The 17,816-nt window shown below is 42.9% G+C and overlaps 1 protein-coding gene across 1 annotated transcript; it reads left to right on the top strand.

Annotated features, from left to right (window-relative positions):
* The first annotated feature begins 3,723 nt into the window (after positions 1–3,723).
* On the top strand, positions 3,724–16,281 carry st3gal2 (ST3 beta-galactoside alpha-2,3-sialyltransferase 2). Its single transcript, XM_022749852.1, has 8 exons — positions 3,724–3,771; positions 4,464–5,114; positions 11,282–11,341; positions 11,802–11,935; positions 14,041–14,220; positions 14,645–14,690; positions 15,837–15,956; positions 16,108–16,281. Exons 1-8 carry the CDS (start codon positions 3,724–3,726, stop codon positions 16,279–16,281), a joined length of 1,413 nt encoding a protein of 470 aa, XP_022605573.1.
* Positions 16,282–17,816: the final 1,535 nt, after the last annotated feature.

Here is a 17,816-nt window from a genome sequence, read left to right as displayed (position 1 = left end):
CAGCTGTTTCCATTAACAGCTGCCATAGTCAACAATTATCTGTATTTGTCCTTTGCTTTCTCAAAAATGAATAGTGAACACAATAAAGAATGCTCTCAGTTGCATTGGGAGCATTTCTTATTAAACCAAAGGGGCAGAGGCGAGATTCATGCTCAAATTAATTGTATGTCTTGGCTTCAGTGACAAATAGAAGGAATGCTAACAAGCCTTTTATAAAGGGGCTGAAAAATGAACAATTTACCTCAAGTGTAACTGGTGTGAAAACCAGCCAGCTAAAGTTGATGTTGTAAATCTGCAGTGTATTAGTGACTTAAAATACAACGGCAGTCTTGTCACGGCCACTGTGTGTTGCTGTGTGTTGCTGTGTGTTTCTGTGCATCTGCGTGTTGTTTGTCACTGCACTTTTACACCCAGAAGACATCCAGTGACAGCGGTAAAGTTATGAAAAACCACATGGACAGGTGTAGGACTAACGGTACCGCAGTGTGTGAAGCTCTCTGTCATGGAAGTCTTGATATACGCAGCAAATATAGAGGCAGGAGATAAAAAGAAAGACATATGTCAACTGGAGGAAAGCAAAGACTGTCCCAGTTCTGTAGCATTAATTAGATGGGTCAAGGTTGGGGATTCTGTGGTTTGTGTTGTCATTAACAACCCTGCATGGCTTGCTGGCTGCCATGGCAATGCGTCAAAAATAGAGTAGTGGAAGATAATCGTTCATTGCTGGGTGGGTGGATAGGTTGGTAGCAAGAAAGCGGTGCAGACTGTCTTCACAGTGTAATCAGTTGTAAGGATTTCTGTCCCTTTTTTTCATGCAAATGAGTTTCTCTTATTTACCACAGGACTGCAGCAAGGTTTAAATAACTGTAAAAATCTGACAATTATTTTCAATATCAATTAAACTGCTGATTATTTCATTTTGATTAATTGAATATTTGCTCAGTCTATTAAAAGAACAATATGTAAGTATTTTAGTTTAAGACATTCAAAAATTAAAGATTAAAGATTGTGAAGAAATAACAATTTTGATGTGATGTCAAAGACGTCAAATGTTTTGTGTAGCAGAGATATCTACTAAAACGATAGCATGCTAAGCAGGTAGTCCCGGCGCTCAAGTCTTATAGTACCGCTGCTTACCTGTAGCGTCCAGTCTGCCGTCTGTCCAACATGAGAGGATGAAAGAGCAACTGCGAGTGGGCAGCCATCACTGTAACAGCTGATTATTGTTCTCTGGTCTGTTTTCCTCAATCCTCCCCTCCTTTTTATTTTTCCCGTCTTAATGCTAATGACTTATCTGTAGGTCCACGGCCAAGTGCAATATCCAAATCACAGGAGCTGCAAATTTTTGATAAGGGTTAAATGTGTCACGACATACCATTAATGAATGAAGCGCTGTGGTCCTACAGAGCCAGGCGTAAGGAAACATGTTTGTTTGGTACAGACGCCACTAAAAATCACCGTCACTTCTTTCAGTCAAAACGAAATGTAAAATTTACCATTCTCACTGAAACCGTGACTCATTGTGTAGTAATATCTCTCAACATATGATGATTTGATCAGCCAGCAGGAAGTAAGGATTTATTAAGTCAACATCCAAAAGGCACTGAAAGTCGGGAAGTTGTATATGGACACAACAATTCAGAGATGTACTGAAGGGCTTCACCATGCAAAGCCTGATGGGCAATAACTAAGATTTTATATGTAACTCTAAATTCTACTGGCAGCCAATGGAGAGAGGCCAACACTGGAGTTATATGCTTCCTGCACTTTGCCGTAGCAAGAAGACAGGCTGCAGCACTTTTGTCTTCTCTCCCTCTTCTAAACTGAAACATTTTGATGAAGCAAAACAAAGCAACTTGGCGGCATTTTGTATTGGGCTCAGTAAATAGCTCCCACAGATGCATGATCTGGTACAGTAGTAATAAAAACAGCAGATACCAAATGTAAGAGGAGTTTGTATAGGAGGCCTGTTCCTCTGTTTAGTATTCTGCCTGACTCTTTCAATCTGTGTCCTGTCACTCTACTTCAGTATTTCCAATTCAGCATAGTGACATTTTGAAATTTGTTCAGCACCAATCAACAGACACACAACAGAGCAGAGCAGAAGTTTGTTCCATGTTCGCCCCTGTCCCTCATGATGGACAGTCTGAAAGACACACTGAGCAAGAGGAGCAGCTGCTGGAGCCAAAGAAAAACAGGAAAATAGAAACAGTTTGGTGAGCTGGGTTAGACTGAGCGAAGAAGAGAGGTAATGAGAACGTAAAAGAAGGGAGGCAGATCAAAGCGGGAAAGGAGAGAGGGATTAAAGTGGTCAGCGAGGCTAATGGCAACAAATGACAGTCTGTCTGTTCTTTCTCTCTCTTTCTCCACAGGTTTTCTACAGAACAGGAAGCCAGACTTCAGGACAGACAAGGAAAGACACAAAAAACACAGACATGGACATTTTATAATGAAACAGTCACTTTCGCAACTTTACTGAGAGCAGTGATTTGTGTTTTATGGGTCGAGAAACACATACACATCAAAAAGTAGTTGTTATTGCGGTAGAAAGTCAGCAGTGTAACTTGGATCAGTATGTGTGCAGGTGAGTTAAGCAGGTGTTTAAAGGGCATCAGATGAACATGGTCAGGGTAGACAGCTGGCATAAAGTGGGCACTGCATGGGTTCTACCCTTGGATTACAGTTTAGCAGATTAGCGCTAAGCAGCAGTCGCCTCAAGCTCACCGGCCCAATGAAACTTACGCCGCCAGCCAATAGGTCGTTCACAAACACACACACTGGCACAGCTGTTGAACACAATTAAATTAGTGCAACTGGCAGACGGTGTGCAACCCTAGCTTAACTCCACACACACACATTATATCACCGGTATATATACACACACACACACACACACACACACATGCGCACACTCTGGGCAGCAGGACAGATGCTGCCCCCGCCCTTCCTGCCGTCATCCTCTCAAAGCCAGCTGGAGAGAAGATGAGATTTGGGGCTGATTGGTTTTGTCTTTTTTTCCATTGCACCCTTTGCACATCACTCCATCCACCGCTTTCAACTTTCCTTGGTGCAGCCTCGACCCCGGATGAACGATCTTCATAAAGTACTTTCCATCAGGAGGACATCCTCCAATCTGCTTCTGATGCTTTGATTATTTCTCCGAAAGTAGTTCATATTTATATCCTTTGTCTTTTTTTTTTTTTTATTCTTCATCTCTATGGAGTCTCAGCTGAACAGTGAAAGGATGATGATGAGTTATCAACTGCAGCGCTGACATCTAGAAGGTGATAGAGGGAAATGCTGCGCTTTCATTGAAAGAGCGTCATGAAATCCTCTGCCACTATCTTTAAGAGTTTTTTTTTGCTTTAAGATTTCATCATTCACCATAAAAAACTGAAACTTTTTATCCCAACTTTGAGAACTTTGTGTTTGAGGAAAGTGCGCAGAAGAACAGCAACAGAAGAGTTCTTTAAACTCCACGCACCAAATAGGTCACAGAGACTCAGTGAAACAGACACAGACAATGGACTGAGAGGGGTTCAAGAGGAAAGGAGAGACCTTGAGACTGAGAAAGACTAGACGAGGTGAACCTCAAGAGGAAGGCAAAGAGAGGAGGGAAAAAAAAGCACTGAGAAAACGGCAGATAACAGAGGAACCAAGCAGAGAAGAAAAGACACCAAAAGCAAAAGAGAAGGGAAGAGAGGTATTTTTTTTTTGTTGAGGATGGCTAGGGACGTGATGGAATACCCTTCAGGCCAAACCTCCTCCCTTGTACTGCTCCTCCTCCCTCTCCTCCTCCCTTCTTCCCTCCCTCTCTCCACTGCTCTCAACTAGTCTGCCAGCCTTTCTTTGGCTACGTCGCTTTAGTGCAACGAGAGAGACAGAAAAGAGAGAAAGCGGAGCACTGGAGCCAAGCTTACCATTCGCACAGATGGCAGCGAAAGCGAGAAGGACCTGCTGCATCCATCCACTGGATTTCACTGAGGATGGACACTGCAGCTAATGAAAACAAGAGGGAGGGAAAAGAGAGAGGTGGACACAAAGGCAGTGAAAGCCAGAGAAGGTGAAGTTAGAAAGTAAAAAAAAAAAAAAAAAGGAGGGAATGAACAAATGATAGAAAGGTGGAAAAAGCTGAGGCTGTGCTCGTAGCTGAAGGAGAGATCACCTCACACTGAAAGCAAAGGACTTCCGAAGCAGCCAGGCTCCAGCTGTGTGTGATTCAGCTGTGACTCCTGCATGTGTGTATCAGCACATTGCTGTGTGTTGTACGAGCACATCACATAGCTGTGGAGGAGAGGGAGGGAGAGGATCCAGTGGGAGACGAGAAGAAAGCGGTGGAGCATCGCTGAGTGCACAGCTTGACTGTGAGACAAATTGACTCTGACACACTGTGTTCTGTCAGTGTGTGTGTGTGTGTGTGTGTGTTTCACTGTTCTGATATCGTGGGTGATCCTGTGGTTCAGAGTCATCGTCAGGGGGTCGTCCCAATCGCGCTGACTAGACCTTGGTGGTCGTTGCACAGAGGCGGAGGAGGTGGTGGGCTGGGGACAGTGGCAGGCCCAGGGGTGGGGGCATGGCCGTGGGGGGGCCGCATCCCGTCCTCCACCCTGCACCGGGACAGGCGCTGGGGCTGGGGGTCCTGGGGCGGTGGTCCATCCAGGGGAGCTCCCAGACTCTCCGAGCTCAGGCCCTGGCTGAGCGGAGGGGTGGCTTGGGCGGCAGGGGGTGGAGGTAGTACAGGCGGAGGAGGCGGAGCGGAGAAAGGAGGCAGGGTGAGATGTTCCCGCAGAATCTGGGTTCTCCTCGGCTCGCTGGTTCTCGTCTTTCTCACCTCGCTCTTCTTCTCCGTCTCGCTCCGCGGGGGCGTCAGCTTCAACTACCTGGAGCCACCTGGGTGGGAGGAGTCGAGGCGAGTGAAGCTAGTGCCCAATTATGTGGGCGCACACCGCCTGACGCCACCTGACACCCCGCTGCAGAAGACATGTGCCTGCCCACGCTGTGTTGGAGACCCAGGTGTTTCTGATTGGTTCGATGAGAACTACGACCCGGATATCTCACCTGTTTGGACCAGAGACAACATCCAGCTGCCCTCTGATGTCTACTACTGGTGGGTGGTAAGTAACCATATGTTATAACTTTACCTGCTAGAGGTTTGCAATACAGATGTGAAGTGGGAGGAGCCGCTGATTCCAGAGGTGTTTTTCCCTGTTTAAATTTTTTCTTTAAATAATATACTGAACATAGAAACAAAGGACTCTCCTCCAGTTTTTTTGGCATTGGCAACAGTTTTGATTATTTCATCTTTGCCTGTGAAATAACGCTTTGTTTGTCATTTATACCCATGAGCCTCGGTCACTGTTGCCATAGAGAAGATTCCAGTCAGAGGCACGAATCAGAGCTGGAGTGAACTCAAAAGGCTTTGTTGTTGAATTTGTGAACTAAACGTGGCACTGCAGTTACTGAATTCATCAGAAATGGATCTGAACGGATTTCAAGCTGCAGACTGTGTTTTCTCAACACTGTCATTTTTAGCTCCCGTCCTCCGTTGGTGCTGAACATTACCGAATTAATAAAGCCTGGTGACTGGTTTGATATGATGCACCTTAGGAGATATTTTCTAACACACTTGGAAGTCTGGTACACTCTTGATTTTAACCAGCAGAGTTTCCAATTTTCAATCATGTAACATTGTCTCTGAGGAAAAATGAAGGGGACTTTTACCTCTGGAACCAAGGGTAACCAGAATCAATCTTGAATATTACGTGTATAAATCTGTTTTCTGCTAGACTCCATTTTGGTGGATAATTCAACCCTTCTGAATTTCTCTCACCTGCAGACTGTGTTTTTCTGATTCAATATTTCTAACATCATTGATACTCATTAAAAACAACACAATAATAAGATGGGTTGTACACTATGTCCTGTGTACCTCACAACTTGTACGAAAACAGAGTTTTACAAACTGTGTCTGCAACACCATCAAACACTTTACATTGTTGTGTATGGCACAGTAGGAGCGGAGGCGCAATCGGTCACATGGAAGATATAAGTTTATTAGGGCACCAACATAGGGGAAGTAATGCATCATAATCGCATATCTCTCTCTCCATCCTTTTCCCTCCAACCAATCCCTCCTTACAAGTATAACATGCTCCTCATGTATCCCTGCCAGTCATATGTAATGGTGTTAGTGGAGAAGTGGAACATTACAGGGTTGGCCACTGGGCTTTTCTGAAACCACAACTGAGTAATGACTAAAAATGAAATAAATACATCCTCAGAGAGAGTGTGAGCGAGAGATAGAAAGCACTTAATTAAAGAATTCTTGCATTAACATCCCCCCTCAGTGCATGTGCGAGTTGAATTTGTCTTTGTGAGTAAGCTTCCACGGCTGTGTACTCATTTGTGTGTGCATTTCAACTTGAAAATATAAATGTGTGTGTTTGCGTGTTTGTTTCCAGAATTATCTTCAGTGTTGCGCGGCGTCCTTCAGTAGCAGGTTTTAGAGTCCCGTTTCAGCACAGTATCTGTAGTCCTGCGCTGAAATGGCATGAAGCTGCAAACACAGGCCGACAGCTGCCAAGTCATTAGGTCACACTGCAACGGGGAAGAGGGGAGAGAGACAGAATGAGAAATAAATGAGAGGTTGAAAAGACGAAGAGGAATGGGAATGGATAGGGAAGGAATAGGGGGAGATCAAACACAGGATAAGGCAGGAACATGAGAGACAGGGAAAAGGGAGTGGTGAAATGATGAAAGAGGGAAATAAAGTAGATAAATAGGGAGGAGGACAGAGACAGAGTAGGGAAGGAATGGAAGAGTGTGAAAACAAACTATAGAACAAAAAGAAGAAAGGTACAGGGCCATACCAAACAGGATATATATCAGTCTCTGCAGACCTATTCGATCAGGGTTTCTCTGTTTGGACTCTGTTATTCTGCATGAGACAGCACACTGTGATACTGCATGACTTATCTGCTCATATACTGTACAAAGATGCTGGCCATGAATGCATCATTATGTCACTGCAAAGTTTTTAAAATTGTTAGTGGGTTTAAAACAAGGATTTTAACTTCTTCTTTTTTTTTTTTTTTTTTTTTTTTTTTTAACTATTGCTCCCACTCGTCCGATGACTTTCACAAATTTTGTATGGTTTTAAACTTAAAATTTAGTGGAAAAAAAATCTAGAATATCTTGGAAAGGTCTTGGACGGATGGACAGCATTTGTGGGAAAACCTGCATTTGTGAAAGAACGTGTAGAAAGGTCTGTATTTAGAAAGACCAACAAGTCATTACCTGTAGGGATGATACCTGCTGACTTCGAAATGCAACTGTACGAGAATCGTGCCATGACTTTATTTCTAATGCTCCCTGTTCCCCATTAATAGAAATGGCAAACTTACTCCATGTTTCCCCGTTGTTTGATAAAGTCAGTATAATCTTCTTGCACAGCAAGAGCCACATCAGGCCTCTATATGTCTTTCTAACTAATGTTTGTTTTTCCGGGCACCATAATGTGAAGGTGAAGGGAAGTTCAAGTGTTTGCTGTTGGGAATAAGAAGACAGAATAATGTGGTTGTTTCCTGGCAACACTGATTTACAGTGAGATGTAGCTGTGTAAGTGCTCACCAGTCAATTATTTGCTTTTCCCTCATCTGAGAGAAATTCTTCAGTCCAAAGTGGTTTAATTTGGAGAGTCAACACATCCAAACCAAATGGTGAAATGAATTCCCTGCTTGGTGTTTTTTCTTTCTCCCTCGTCCCATCTATTTGCTTTTAGCACCCAATCCAATCAACCAATGTTAGGAAGGAAGAAAAAGAAATGATTATGTGTATGCATTATTCAATCAGACCTAATGTTTTATTGTGCACTCTTGTGTCAGGAGAGGAACGAATCAAACATTCAATGAGAGAAACATTTCAAAGAATGATTTGCTGTCCAGGACTTAAATGATGTTTTAGTTTGGCGAAACATTTTTGCACACAAGATTTTAAACACTCAGCCCCCTAATTTTAACTGATCACATTTATTCATCTATTCACATTTATTCATGCAGGTGGTTTTCAGTAAATACATTTGCATTTTTGCAATTTGCATCATACTGAGAGTTGAGACAGAAGAAATGCTTGAGGTTTGGACATTTGCCTCCTAATGTTAAGAGTCTAGGATTTTGTCATTTGTGAATCATTTACCATATTTAGTGAGCTTCCATTAGCTACGTATCAGTTACACCTGGAAGTTACTGTGTGCAAATATGAAGCAACAACTTATCTTCACAAGAAATATTTGTGTGGTGTGATGCCTTTTTAATTCCGTGTTGCATAAATCTCCACGCTTACAAGGCTAAGTTTAAGGTCAGCTGGTGCAGATGTAGTAGCAGTGGTTTGTGTGAAATATTGTTTTAAATGGAAAAGAGAGAAGTTGTATTTATTTGTAATTGAGGGTCAGGAATCTTATACTTTAGGAGGCAGAGGACAACTGACAGGAAGGAAACAAGACAGCACGGGCATGGCTGCCGAAAAAACATCTGCCAAAAATTAGTTGCCCCTGAACAACAGTGGTGCAGCATGCCAAGCCGGCTCTGGCATCATGCAGAGAGTCGGAGACGAGAAGAAGGCAAAGGATGGAGGGATCAAGGGGGATGGAGAAACAGAGGAAAGCAGGAACGAGTTGGAGAGAGAGAGAGAGAGAGAGAGAGAGAGAGAGCAAAGGGAAGTAAAGGAAAGATTTAGAGGTCTCAAATCAGCACTGATGAGCTGCATGGTGCACAGGCGTCCCAGAGAGACAAAGAGATGAAGAAAGACAAGAGGAGGAGAAGAAACAAAGAGAGGAGCAAGGGAAATTAAAGAGAAGGAATTAGACATGAGGGCAAGGAGACTGCTGGAGAGGATGTATGAATGAAAATGCAAGCGAATGAGATCTGTGTTGGGAGAAGCGAATTAAGGCCGATGGTGGGTGAAAAGGAAGTGGCTACAAAGGAGTGGGAAATGAAGATTGCTGTGTGGGAGAGAGTGAGAACAACAGAAAGGAAAACATGGTTACAGAGAGGAGCAGCCATGTGGTGGCTGCCAATATCCTGATGGAACTTTTGTGTGAGTGCGTTTTTGTTTTGGGGGAATGTGTTTTGTGTGTGCAGGTGCTTTCTTTCTCTTTACACGCGTGAATGCACGTTTGCCTGTGTGGTTTGGCAGATGCTCAAACTGGAACAAGATTTTTTTTTTTTTTTTTTTAAATTGGACAGCTTCTCTTTGTTAGCCGCTGCTACTACGTTTCATCATTCTCTTTACATCCCACAATGAGGCAGCTCAAAACCATGATCCAAAAAAGAAAAAAGAAAGAGATACTCCACATTAAAATGACTAGACAAAGCAGAAATACATATTTATCCGCTTGACTGTGAAGTGAACATCTGGCTTCGCAACATTTCATGCCTCTGTGGATCAAGATCATTCTGTCAATCTGAAGCGACTCGTGTCTGCCTTAGGATAAATTCACAGATTTTCAAGTCTCTCTTAAATCAATAGTCGGCTGCCCACATGAACACTGAAATAGGTTTTGTCAGCTGGAATCATTCCTCTTGCTCAAACAGGCCATTTATATACCCCCTCTCAATGTAAATGATGGGTTGGTTTCTTCCACAGTTAATCTGATATTTTAGCATGAAATTTGCTGTTTCATGCTAAAACTGTTTGATATACATCGAAGTACAGACTCAATAAGGTTTCAATTTTTTATTTTACTGAAATAACAGTTATTCAATGAGGGTTTCAAAAGGTTAATTGTAAAAACCAAAAACAAACTGACAAAAACAGAAGTAAAAAAAAACTTAAATAAGAAAATACAAAACAACTGAAGATGTAATATTTATCGCCTGCGGGTGGCGAATCTATCAAATTACCCATATTATGCTTTTTGGGGATTTTCCCTTCAGTGTGTTACATACTGTAGCTCTTTTGTGCATGTAAAAGGTCTGATAAGTTACACAGCCCATGGTAAAGGGAGTCATTCTCTGCTTCTGAAGTCCCTGACACACCTCATTTATATTCCAGGCTTTTCTTCCGTAACTTATCTACACAGATATGTCACACATTTACATAATGTTCAACTGCTGGCTAGTTGGGCACACCCTCAAACAAAGGGAGTTACAGTCGGTAGGAGCGCAAATTTCTTTTGTGTACAACTAACCAACGGTGTAGTCCCAGTGTATGAAAATCACATAAAGTATAATTTAATTTACTCTTAAAAACACCCTTGTAAAGAGCACTGCAGATGTTATACATAAAGTAAGATATAAGAAAGATTGTGTTAATGTATCTGCGTAGTTTTTGTTTCACTCACAAGGGTTTAAATCTTCTAAAGAATCATATCTATCATTCAGTATTTTAATATCGGCTTTAATGAAGTGACCTTTAAAGTAAAAACACTTGAATGGATTTCATTGTTTTCAGACAAGATGTTCAACAGTGCATTAAAGACATTTTTACAGTGGTGAAAAGAAAAAATCTGAATCTGAAGTTTTCTTGTGCAGGACACTAATAGCTGCACATTCACGGTGTTATGTGTAGGCTACATTAAGTCTTTCTCAGTTGGGTAAGTTGAAGACATAATTACCTTCAGTATCATCTTCCTCCTCACTTTGTCCTTCTTTCAACTTCATTTACATCTGCTGTTCTTTCATGTCTCCCGACTTCTTCTTCATTCAACGCATAACTTTTTATTCTAATTTTAATTATCTTCTATTAATTAAGCAGAGCCTTGTTGTCATCTCTGCTGTCACTTGTTTATCCCCCCTGAGTAGAACAGAAGGTCCTTGAAAACCTGGAAAGACACAAAGAAACTTAGGCACTCCGTCTGTTTAGGCGTAATTTTAAAGAGAGCCACATGTAGTCTGAAAAAAGCAAAATCCAGCACTTCTTGCTTTCCTTTTGACATTTTTCATCCTCTCTTTCACTGCCATCTGTTTTTTAAATTCAGCTTGTTTTTGACATGTGGACAGCAATGCCCCTGCTCCTCTGACCACCGCTCACCCAGTCTGACTGCATCCTGTCAGTCTGACACATGGCTGTTACCTAAACACACACACAGATACAGACACACACTCAAAGGCAGGCGCAAGTACTTGCTTATTTGCACATGAATGCAGGCAAATGCATGCATACACACGTACATGGGCACACAGAAAGTAACTAAATTTAAAGTCTGTTGTCAGATCCAATTTGTCTGCAGAGGAGAAACTACACATCCTAACCATTCTTCCTCTCTCTCTCTTTCTCTCTCTAGATGTTACAGCCGCAGTTTAAACCCCACAGCATCCAGCAGGTGCTGCTGAGGTTGTTCCAGGTATTTTATATTATTAATTCATCTTTCCATTACCATGGTGCTTTCAAATCAGCCAAGTCATTACTTCACACTCTTGGGCAAAGGCTGACAGAAACAGATTGTCTTTATTAGACATCAGGTTTATCAGTGACCCAGCTCATTCCTTTTTGAATGTATCTGTATATATGTCGTTTTTTTTCCATCCTGACTCTCAGCACAGCATCATGCTGTCACATTAGGCTGGATATTCAAATATCTCAGTCTGGCTCCCCGGGGGCAGAAAGGACTTATGTATTTTTCATGGAAGGTCTCATGAAGAATTCACCCCAGTATTGAGAGCAGGATGTATTTTTACAATCAGGTCTGAAATGCAAGTTAGGTTATTTTATGTCTCTTGCTGTTCCAGTGCTAGTGTCCTACTTCATTTCCTTTGTAGCTTGAATCCAGTCTTACTTTACTCCATCACGACTGTCCATCGCAGGTGATCCCCGGAAGGTCGCCGTATGGCTCATGGGATCCGGGGCGGTGCCTGCGTTGCGCTGTGGTGGGGAACTCTGGAAACCTCCGCGGCGCCGGATATGGGGCCACCATTGATGGACACAACTACATCATGAGGTGAGAGAAGTAAATGCAATGGATAGATGAGCAACCTGATAGAAAGCAGAGTTGACGCAGGGCTGCGCCAGACAGACCAAAAGATGGATAAGATAGACGCCAAGACGAAGGCTGAAACTGGGAGATGAGGAGAGGAAGAGGCGGAGGCGGAGGAGGCGGAGGGAGACAGCTGAAGAGCAGGGGCGAAGAGAGTTCATGTGAGGAAAGCACTATACCATCACAGTGCAGAGTATGTGCCATTAAAGTTACATCATCAGCATTAAGTTTGTGTGAGCGCGAGCGGGAGATGCACTTATAAAATAGATGATAGAGTACTTTATTAATCCGAAAGGAAAATTGCAGACTAAAGAGGCAGACAGCTGATCTGTGCGTCTGATACTATATTTAATCTCACTGTTTAATGCTGTCTGCTGTCCAGCTCTCCTATTGGTTAAGAGAGAGGTCACCTGGCTCGAGCGAGGTCACCACAGAGAGCTTTAGGTCCAAAGAAGCTGAAAGGCGTAGATTGTGTCTCTCGCATACACACCCGTGCACAGAGGCACATAAATCCCTTTGTGTCGGTCTCTTCCCCCGGCCGTTGTCACGCAGCACTGATGGATCACAGAGCGCGATTGTCAGTTGGCATGAGCACGCGGCTATATGTCGTTTACTGCAGCATTGTGTGGAGGCCACGTGCTGGTGCTGTGAAAGGAATGACTAGTATTTTGTACGCTGAAGCCATTAGCTGGCGTCGCACTCTCAGCAGGCTTGTGTGGGCAGCCTCCAACCTCCATCTCCTGTTTCATGTTCTCATGACTGCGGTTTGATTCTCATTTGTTCTTAAAGTCAGCGTGGCCCACTGCAGTCCCACCCACCCACTGTCTGTCTGCATTTTCACTCCCGCTTTCGAACAAGCATCTGTTTTGTTCACCGACATATGGGTAGGTGCACTCAGTGGCCATTTTTTTTTTTTCAGGTGCATCTTCCTGTTTACATAAACAACTCACTCCTCCAGACAGTGAGTCACATCTATTGTAAATACAGCAAAGTTCTGAAGCACACAGAAAGCCTAGTGGTTTAGTTCCTGTCTGACTGAAGATTACACTGGACTTAAAAAGGCTTATTATACTATATAATAAGATGTAACCTGAAGCAGATGATCTTCTTCTGCACAAGAAAAAGAAACTAAAGAGAAAATTTTACTCTGGCACTATTTTCAGTTTTGTATTTCTTTAGTAACAGTTCATCCTTTTGGCCTTTAACGCTGAATCCCAAAAGGGAGGAGAAAAACAAACATGTTAAATAATAAGCTTTTTGAATTGGACAGATCCAGACCAGCTGTTTTTTTTTTTTTTAATTGAGCTTGCATTCACCAAATGGCCAAAGAAAAACACGAAATCAAATAAACGTTAATGTTGGCCCGTTGTGTACAGATAATGTCAGTTTTGTGTTGGTAGCAAAAGGCTGAAAAGTCAACGAATGCAGGTTTAACACACTGACATGAAACTGATGTTGATCTTCTCTCACTGCTCCTTCACAATCCGCTAAGCCATGGAGCAAGTCGGCACAAGCTGCAAAGATTACAGGAACTACATGATGCCATCAACTAGGGCTGGGCGACGTGGCCAAAAATATTATCACAATATTTATTTTTCATATTGATCGACAAACCATTTTCACCGACTTAGTCATTTAATAGCATTACTAAGGAAGGAAATTCACCTTTTTAATTTGAAGTTCATGGGGTATATTCAGGGGTGGGGTGGCACCTTTCTAAATGATGGAGAAGGTTTGTTGTTGTGTTTCCCGACTTCGTTGCCACAAGTTACTTGCAATGGATATGGCTCCGCTGTTTATGCAGCTTCAGAAATTCAACATGTTTTCCTCTTGTTTTGACCCTCCATGTGTCAGCTACATGAGCTCATTGCTCAGTGATTATGCAGATGAGGGTTGACACAAGCGCACAAGAGATACATCAATCAAAAGTGACTCTTTACCACCATTGTCGGAATTTTTTTTCATAATTATTTAGATGATTTGAAATCCCCGGCAGGAGGCCTCACACATTGACAGATAGCAACATGTGAAGACATACAACTCTCATGCTGTTTCTCTCTTGCACCTAGGATAAATCTGGCCCCCACAGTGGGCTATGAGGAAGACGCAGGCAGCCACACCACTCACCACTTCATGTACCCGGAGAGCGCCAAAAACCTGGCTGCCAACGTCAGCTTCGTCCTGGTTCCCTTCAAAACACTGGATCTTGTCTGGATCACCAGTGCTCTGTCCACCGGCCAGATTCGATTGTAAGATGACACACACACACACACACACACACACACACACACACAGATATGCATAAGCATGGATTAACACATATGTCAATGCACATAGAATAATAGAATACTGGGTATACAGTGCATACAACATTTATTGGCATGCACCATTTGACTGAAGGACACACAGACACATAAGTATAGTTTGAGGGCACACACACACACAAACACACACACACAAACACACACACACACACACACACACACACACACACACACACACACACAGCAGAGTTATTAGAAGCTAGAAAGTTACTGGGTTGAAACAATTTGTCAGCCGTCAATCATCCAAAATTCATAGCTGCAGCAATCACTTAAAGTGCTGATAGAATATGTTTAATCAATTCCTCTCTCTCCCTCCCTCTCTCTCTCCCTCCCTCTCTCTCTCCCCCAGTACCTACGCTCCAGTGAAGCAGTTCCTCCGCGTAGATAAAGACAAGGTGTGAATTTTCAGCATTAACGGCAATTACTGTCGGCCATTCGCACATGCTCACAGTGATCTGCAAACACATTAATCTACAGTGCGTTGAGGAAGTATTCAGACCTCGTCATTTTTTCAGAATTTGTCATTTTGCAACTTTAAGCTAAATTTTTTAAATTCATTTTGTCTCTCATCAGTCTCCACCCAGTACACCATAATCACAAAGCGAAAAGAGAATTTTTGAAATGTTTGCAAATGTGTTAAAAATGCATTTAAATGATATTAGCATAAGGCTGCAACTTAAAAAATGTGTAAGAATCAAAGGGGTCTGAATTCCTATACAAATGCACTGTGTGCAGCCTCACACACACATACACATGCACTCACACACACACACACACACACACACACACACACACACAAACACACAAACATACAGTGACCCTGCTTTGCTTCAATTATACCATCCCCTCCCCATTGTTGATGAAGGATTACAGATAGATTATAAACCTTCCCTTTGTTTTGAATAATCTTCTGCTTGCTCTTTAATCTGTGAAAATAAATAAACTCAAACTAATCCCCGCCCTGTGAAGACTTTGTGAGTAACCTCGCCTGGTCAGAGACACAGTTTTTAGTGTCTTTGGAGTCGAACCAAAAATATAGATTTATAAGATTTCCTCCTCTGCTGCGCAGCTCTAAGCAGCCTAAAGCCCTGTTTGTTGGGACTGAACATTTTGTTAACCAAAATGAATCACTATTCATTTGCTTAATAATGCTTTTAATCCGTCACAGCAATCAATAACTCAGAGAGTATTAACATTTAACTTTGCAAAATCTTTTTCTTGTTCAGCTGGACCTTTTGAATGTGCAGCAGATACGAGTCGCACGAGGTTATCTTCCCTGTGTTACTGTATAATCTGAATCTGAATTCAGAGAAACTTGGATTAACTTTTCACAACAATGAATATTTGTAAAAACAAATCCACATTTTGTGGCAATGACGTGTATCGTTCTGAAAATGAGACTATGGGAGAAACCGTGAAACAGACATGCGGGAAATGTTTTCCTCTCCTCCTCCGTCCCATGCAGGAGCTTGTGAAATTTACAGCAAGTAAACAGTATGTTACAGTATTTTCCTCTCTCTCGGTCTCTGTCCACAACCCAGGTCCAGATCTTTAACCCGGCATTCTTTAAATACATCCACGACCACTGGACCCAACATCATGGGCGCTACCCCTCCACTGGCATGCTAGTGCTTTTCTTTGCCCTTCACGTCTGTGATGAGGTCAGTGTTTCTCTTTCTCTCTTTGCTTTCTCATCAAACTGTAAATCCTTTGCTTCATGCTGAAACTATACTTGCATCCTATTCATCCTGCACAGATACACGTGTCATCACACACTTGCTTTCCCTACACTCACTTGTCGATCTCCTCCAGGTGAATGTGTTTGGTTTCGGGGCGGACAGCCGGGGAAATTGGCACCACTACTGGGAGCAGAACCGCTACTCCGGAGAGTTCAGGAAGACTGGTGTCCACGACGCCGACTATGAAGCCCAGATCATTCAGCGGCTGGCCAAGGCCGGCAAAATCACTGTATTCCCTGGAAAATAACCAGCAAATCACCCTGCGTTTATCTAAGGGTTCATGTTAGAAAACTGGTTTGGGAACAGACACTATAGAGGCTGCTTAGAATGTGTTAGATATTCTCTCTTTTACTTACCTGCACCAGTTTGGGTTCCCAGTTGAAATAAACCCAATGCTTACTGAAGGCAAGACGAAATGAAATGAACTGTTACCAAAAAGTATCGATCCTTTAACTTTCCCTGATATTTGGGAAACAGTCCACCAGTCTTGGTTCTGATTGGAGAACACAGTGTAGACTCATAGGAACCAGAAACAAGGAACATGTAGATCCATATGTAGTTCAGTTCTGGAGTTCAGCCTTAAATTATGACTACGAATTAACTGGCTCAAGATTCCACCTCTGATGGCCAGCATCAGGAGTGAAAGACAAGACCACAGATCTCCTTTCCCAGGGCAGCTTCATCACAAATACCGACTTTGACTGTGTACAGCGCTGAGACGGCCGGAGAGGGAAAGAGCTCACAAATAAATGTCCCACTCCTGGACTCAATCCAGTGGAAGTGTTCTTCTCGGATGAGAATTTAATCCTCATGTATTAACAAAAATACAATATACTACATACTGATAATACCACAGGAACAGCACCATAAGCATCTAGGGGGCTATTGTTCTACAGCCATGTGGTGTCTGACAGCGAGCTCACAGCTGTGGATGTTGGCAAACACCAGGAGCAGGACTGAGGCTACGGACAGAAACTGTGGCGCTATCAGAAGTCAATGTACTGTCAAACAAGCAGCAGAATCACTTCTGCAGCTCTGACTGAACCTGGGTCATGTTTTGATTTGCCCTCACTGGAGAAAGAAATGTTCTTCTCAGATCATATACGAGGGGAAACATCTCTTGCCACTTCTCACTGTCATAACTCCACTTAATGTGAGTTCTGCCTCAGTGTTAAAGGACTTTGACTGTGATGGGCTGTAAAACGGTTGGTTATAAGATGATGGGTGATTGCGCTGGATTTATAGCCAATGACTGTCCTCTAAACCCCCCGAGGTCCTTACCAGTTTCAGCAAGGCTTCAACACCTTGCAGCAGATCCACAGAAACACAATTGAGACTTTTGCCTCTCGGCCGTTCTGACTCAGAAAGATCGCTGCAGCACGAGCATGAGCTTCAGCTTCTGTAGCCTGATTTTAAATGCCACAGCGTCCAGCTCCAGTCCTTATTCACACTGGCACGCTGTTCTGGGGGAGTGTTGGTGTGACTGCGTGAGACTCTAACGAGGCCAAAAGTCCATCTCCTGGGATTTCATGTTTGGATGGAGGCACACTGGTTTCTGGACTGGAGTTTAATCCCTATGTGGTCTGTCGGGGTCTAATTTGGGAGAAGAGGAGGACTGGACACAAAGAGCTGGGGCATGAAGAACCAGTCTGACAAAGCCAGCATGAGGAATGCAACATTTGCTCTGGTGTTTTTATTGGGTGAAAATAAAAAGAAGTGAGTTCAGTGGTGTGTATCTGCAGCAACTTCACACTTCTACACAGACTGTACAGGGTTCACCAC

The sequence above is a fragment of the Seriola dumerili genome, unplaced genomic scaffold (assembly GCF_002260705.1).
Source record: "Seriola dumerili isolate Sdu_G_001 unplaced genomic scaffold, Sdu_1.0 BDQW01000147.1, whole genome shotgun sequence".
NCBI classification, from domain to species: domain Eukaryota; kingdom Metazoa; phylum Chordata; class Actinopteri; order Carangiformes; family Carangidae; genus Seriola; species Seriola dumerili.
The sequence above is the reverse complement of the archived record's forward strand: the minus strand, read 5'-3'. Positions and strand labels throughout refer to the sequence as shown.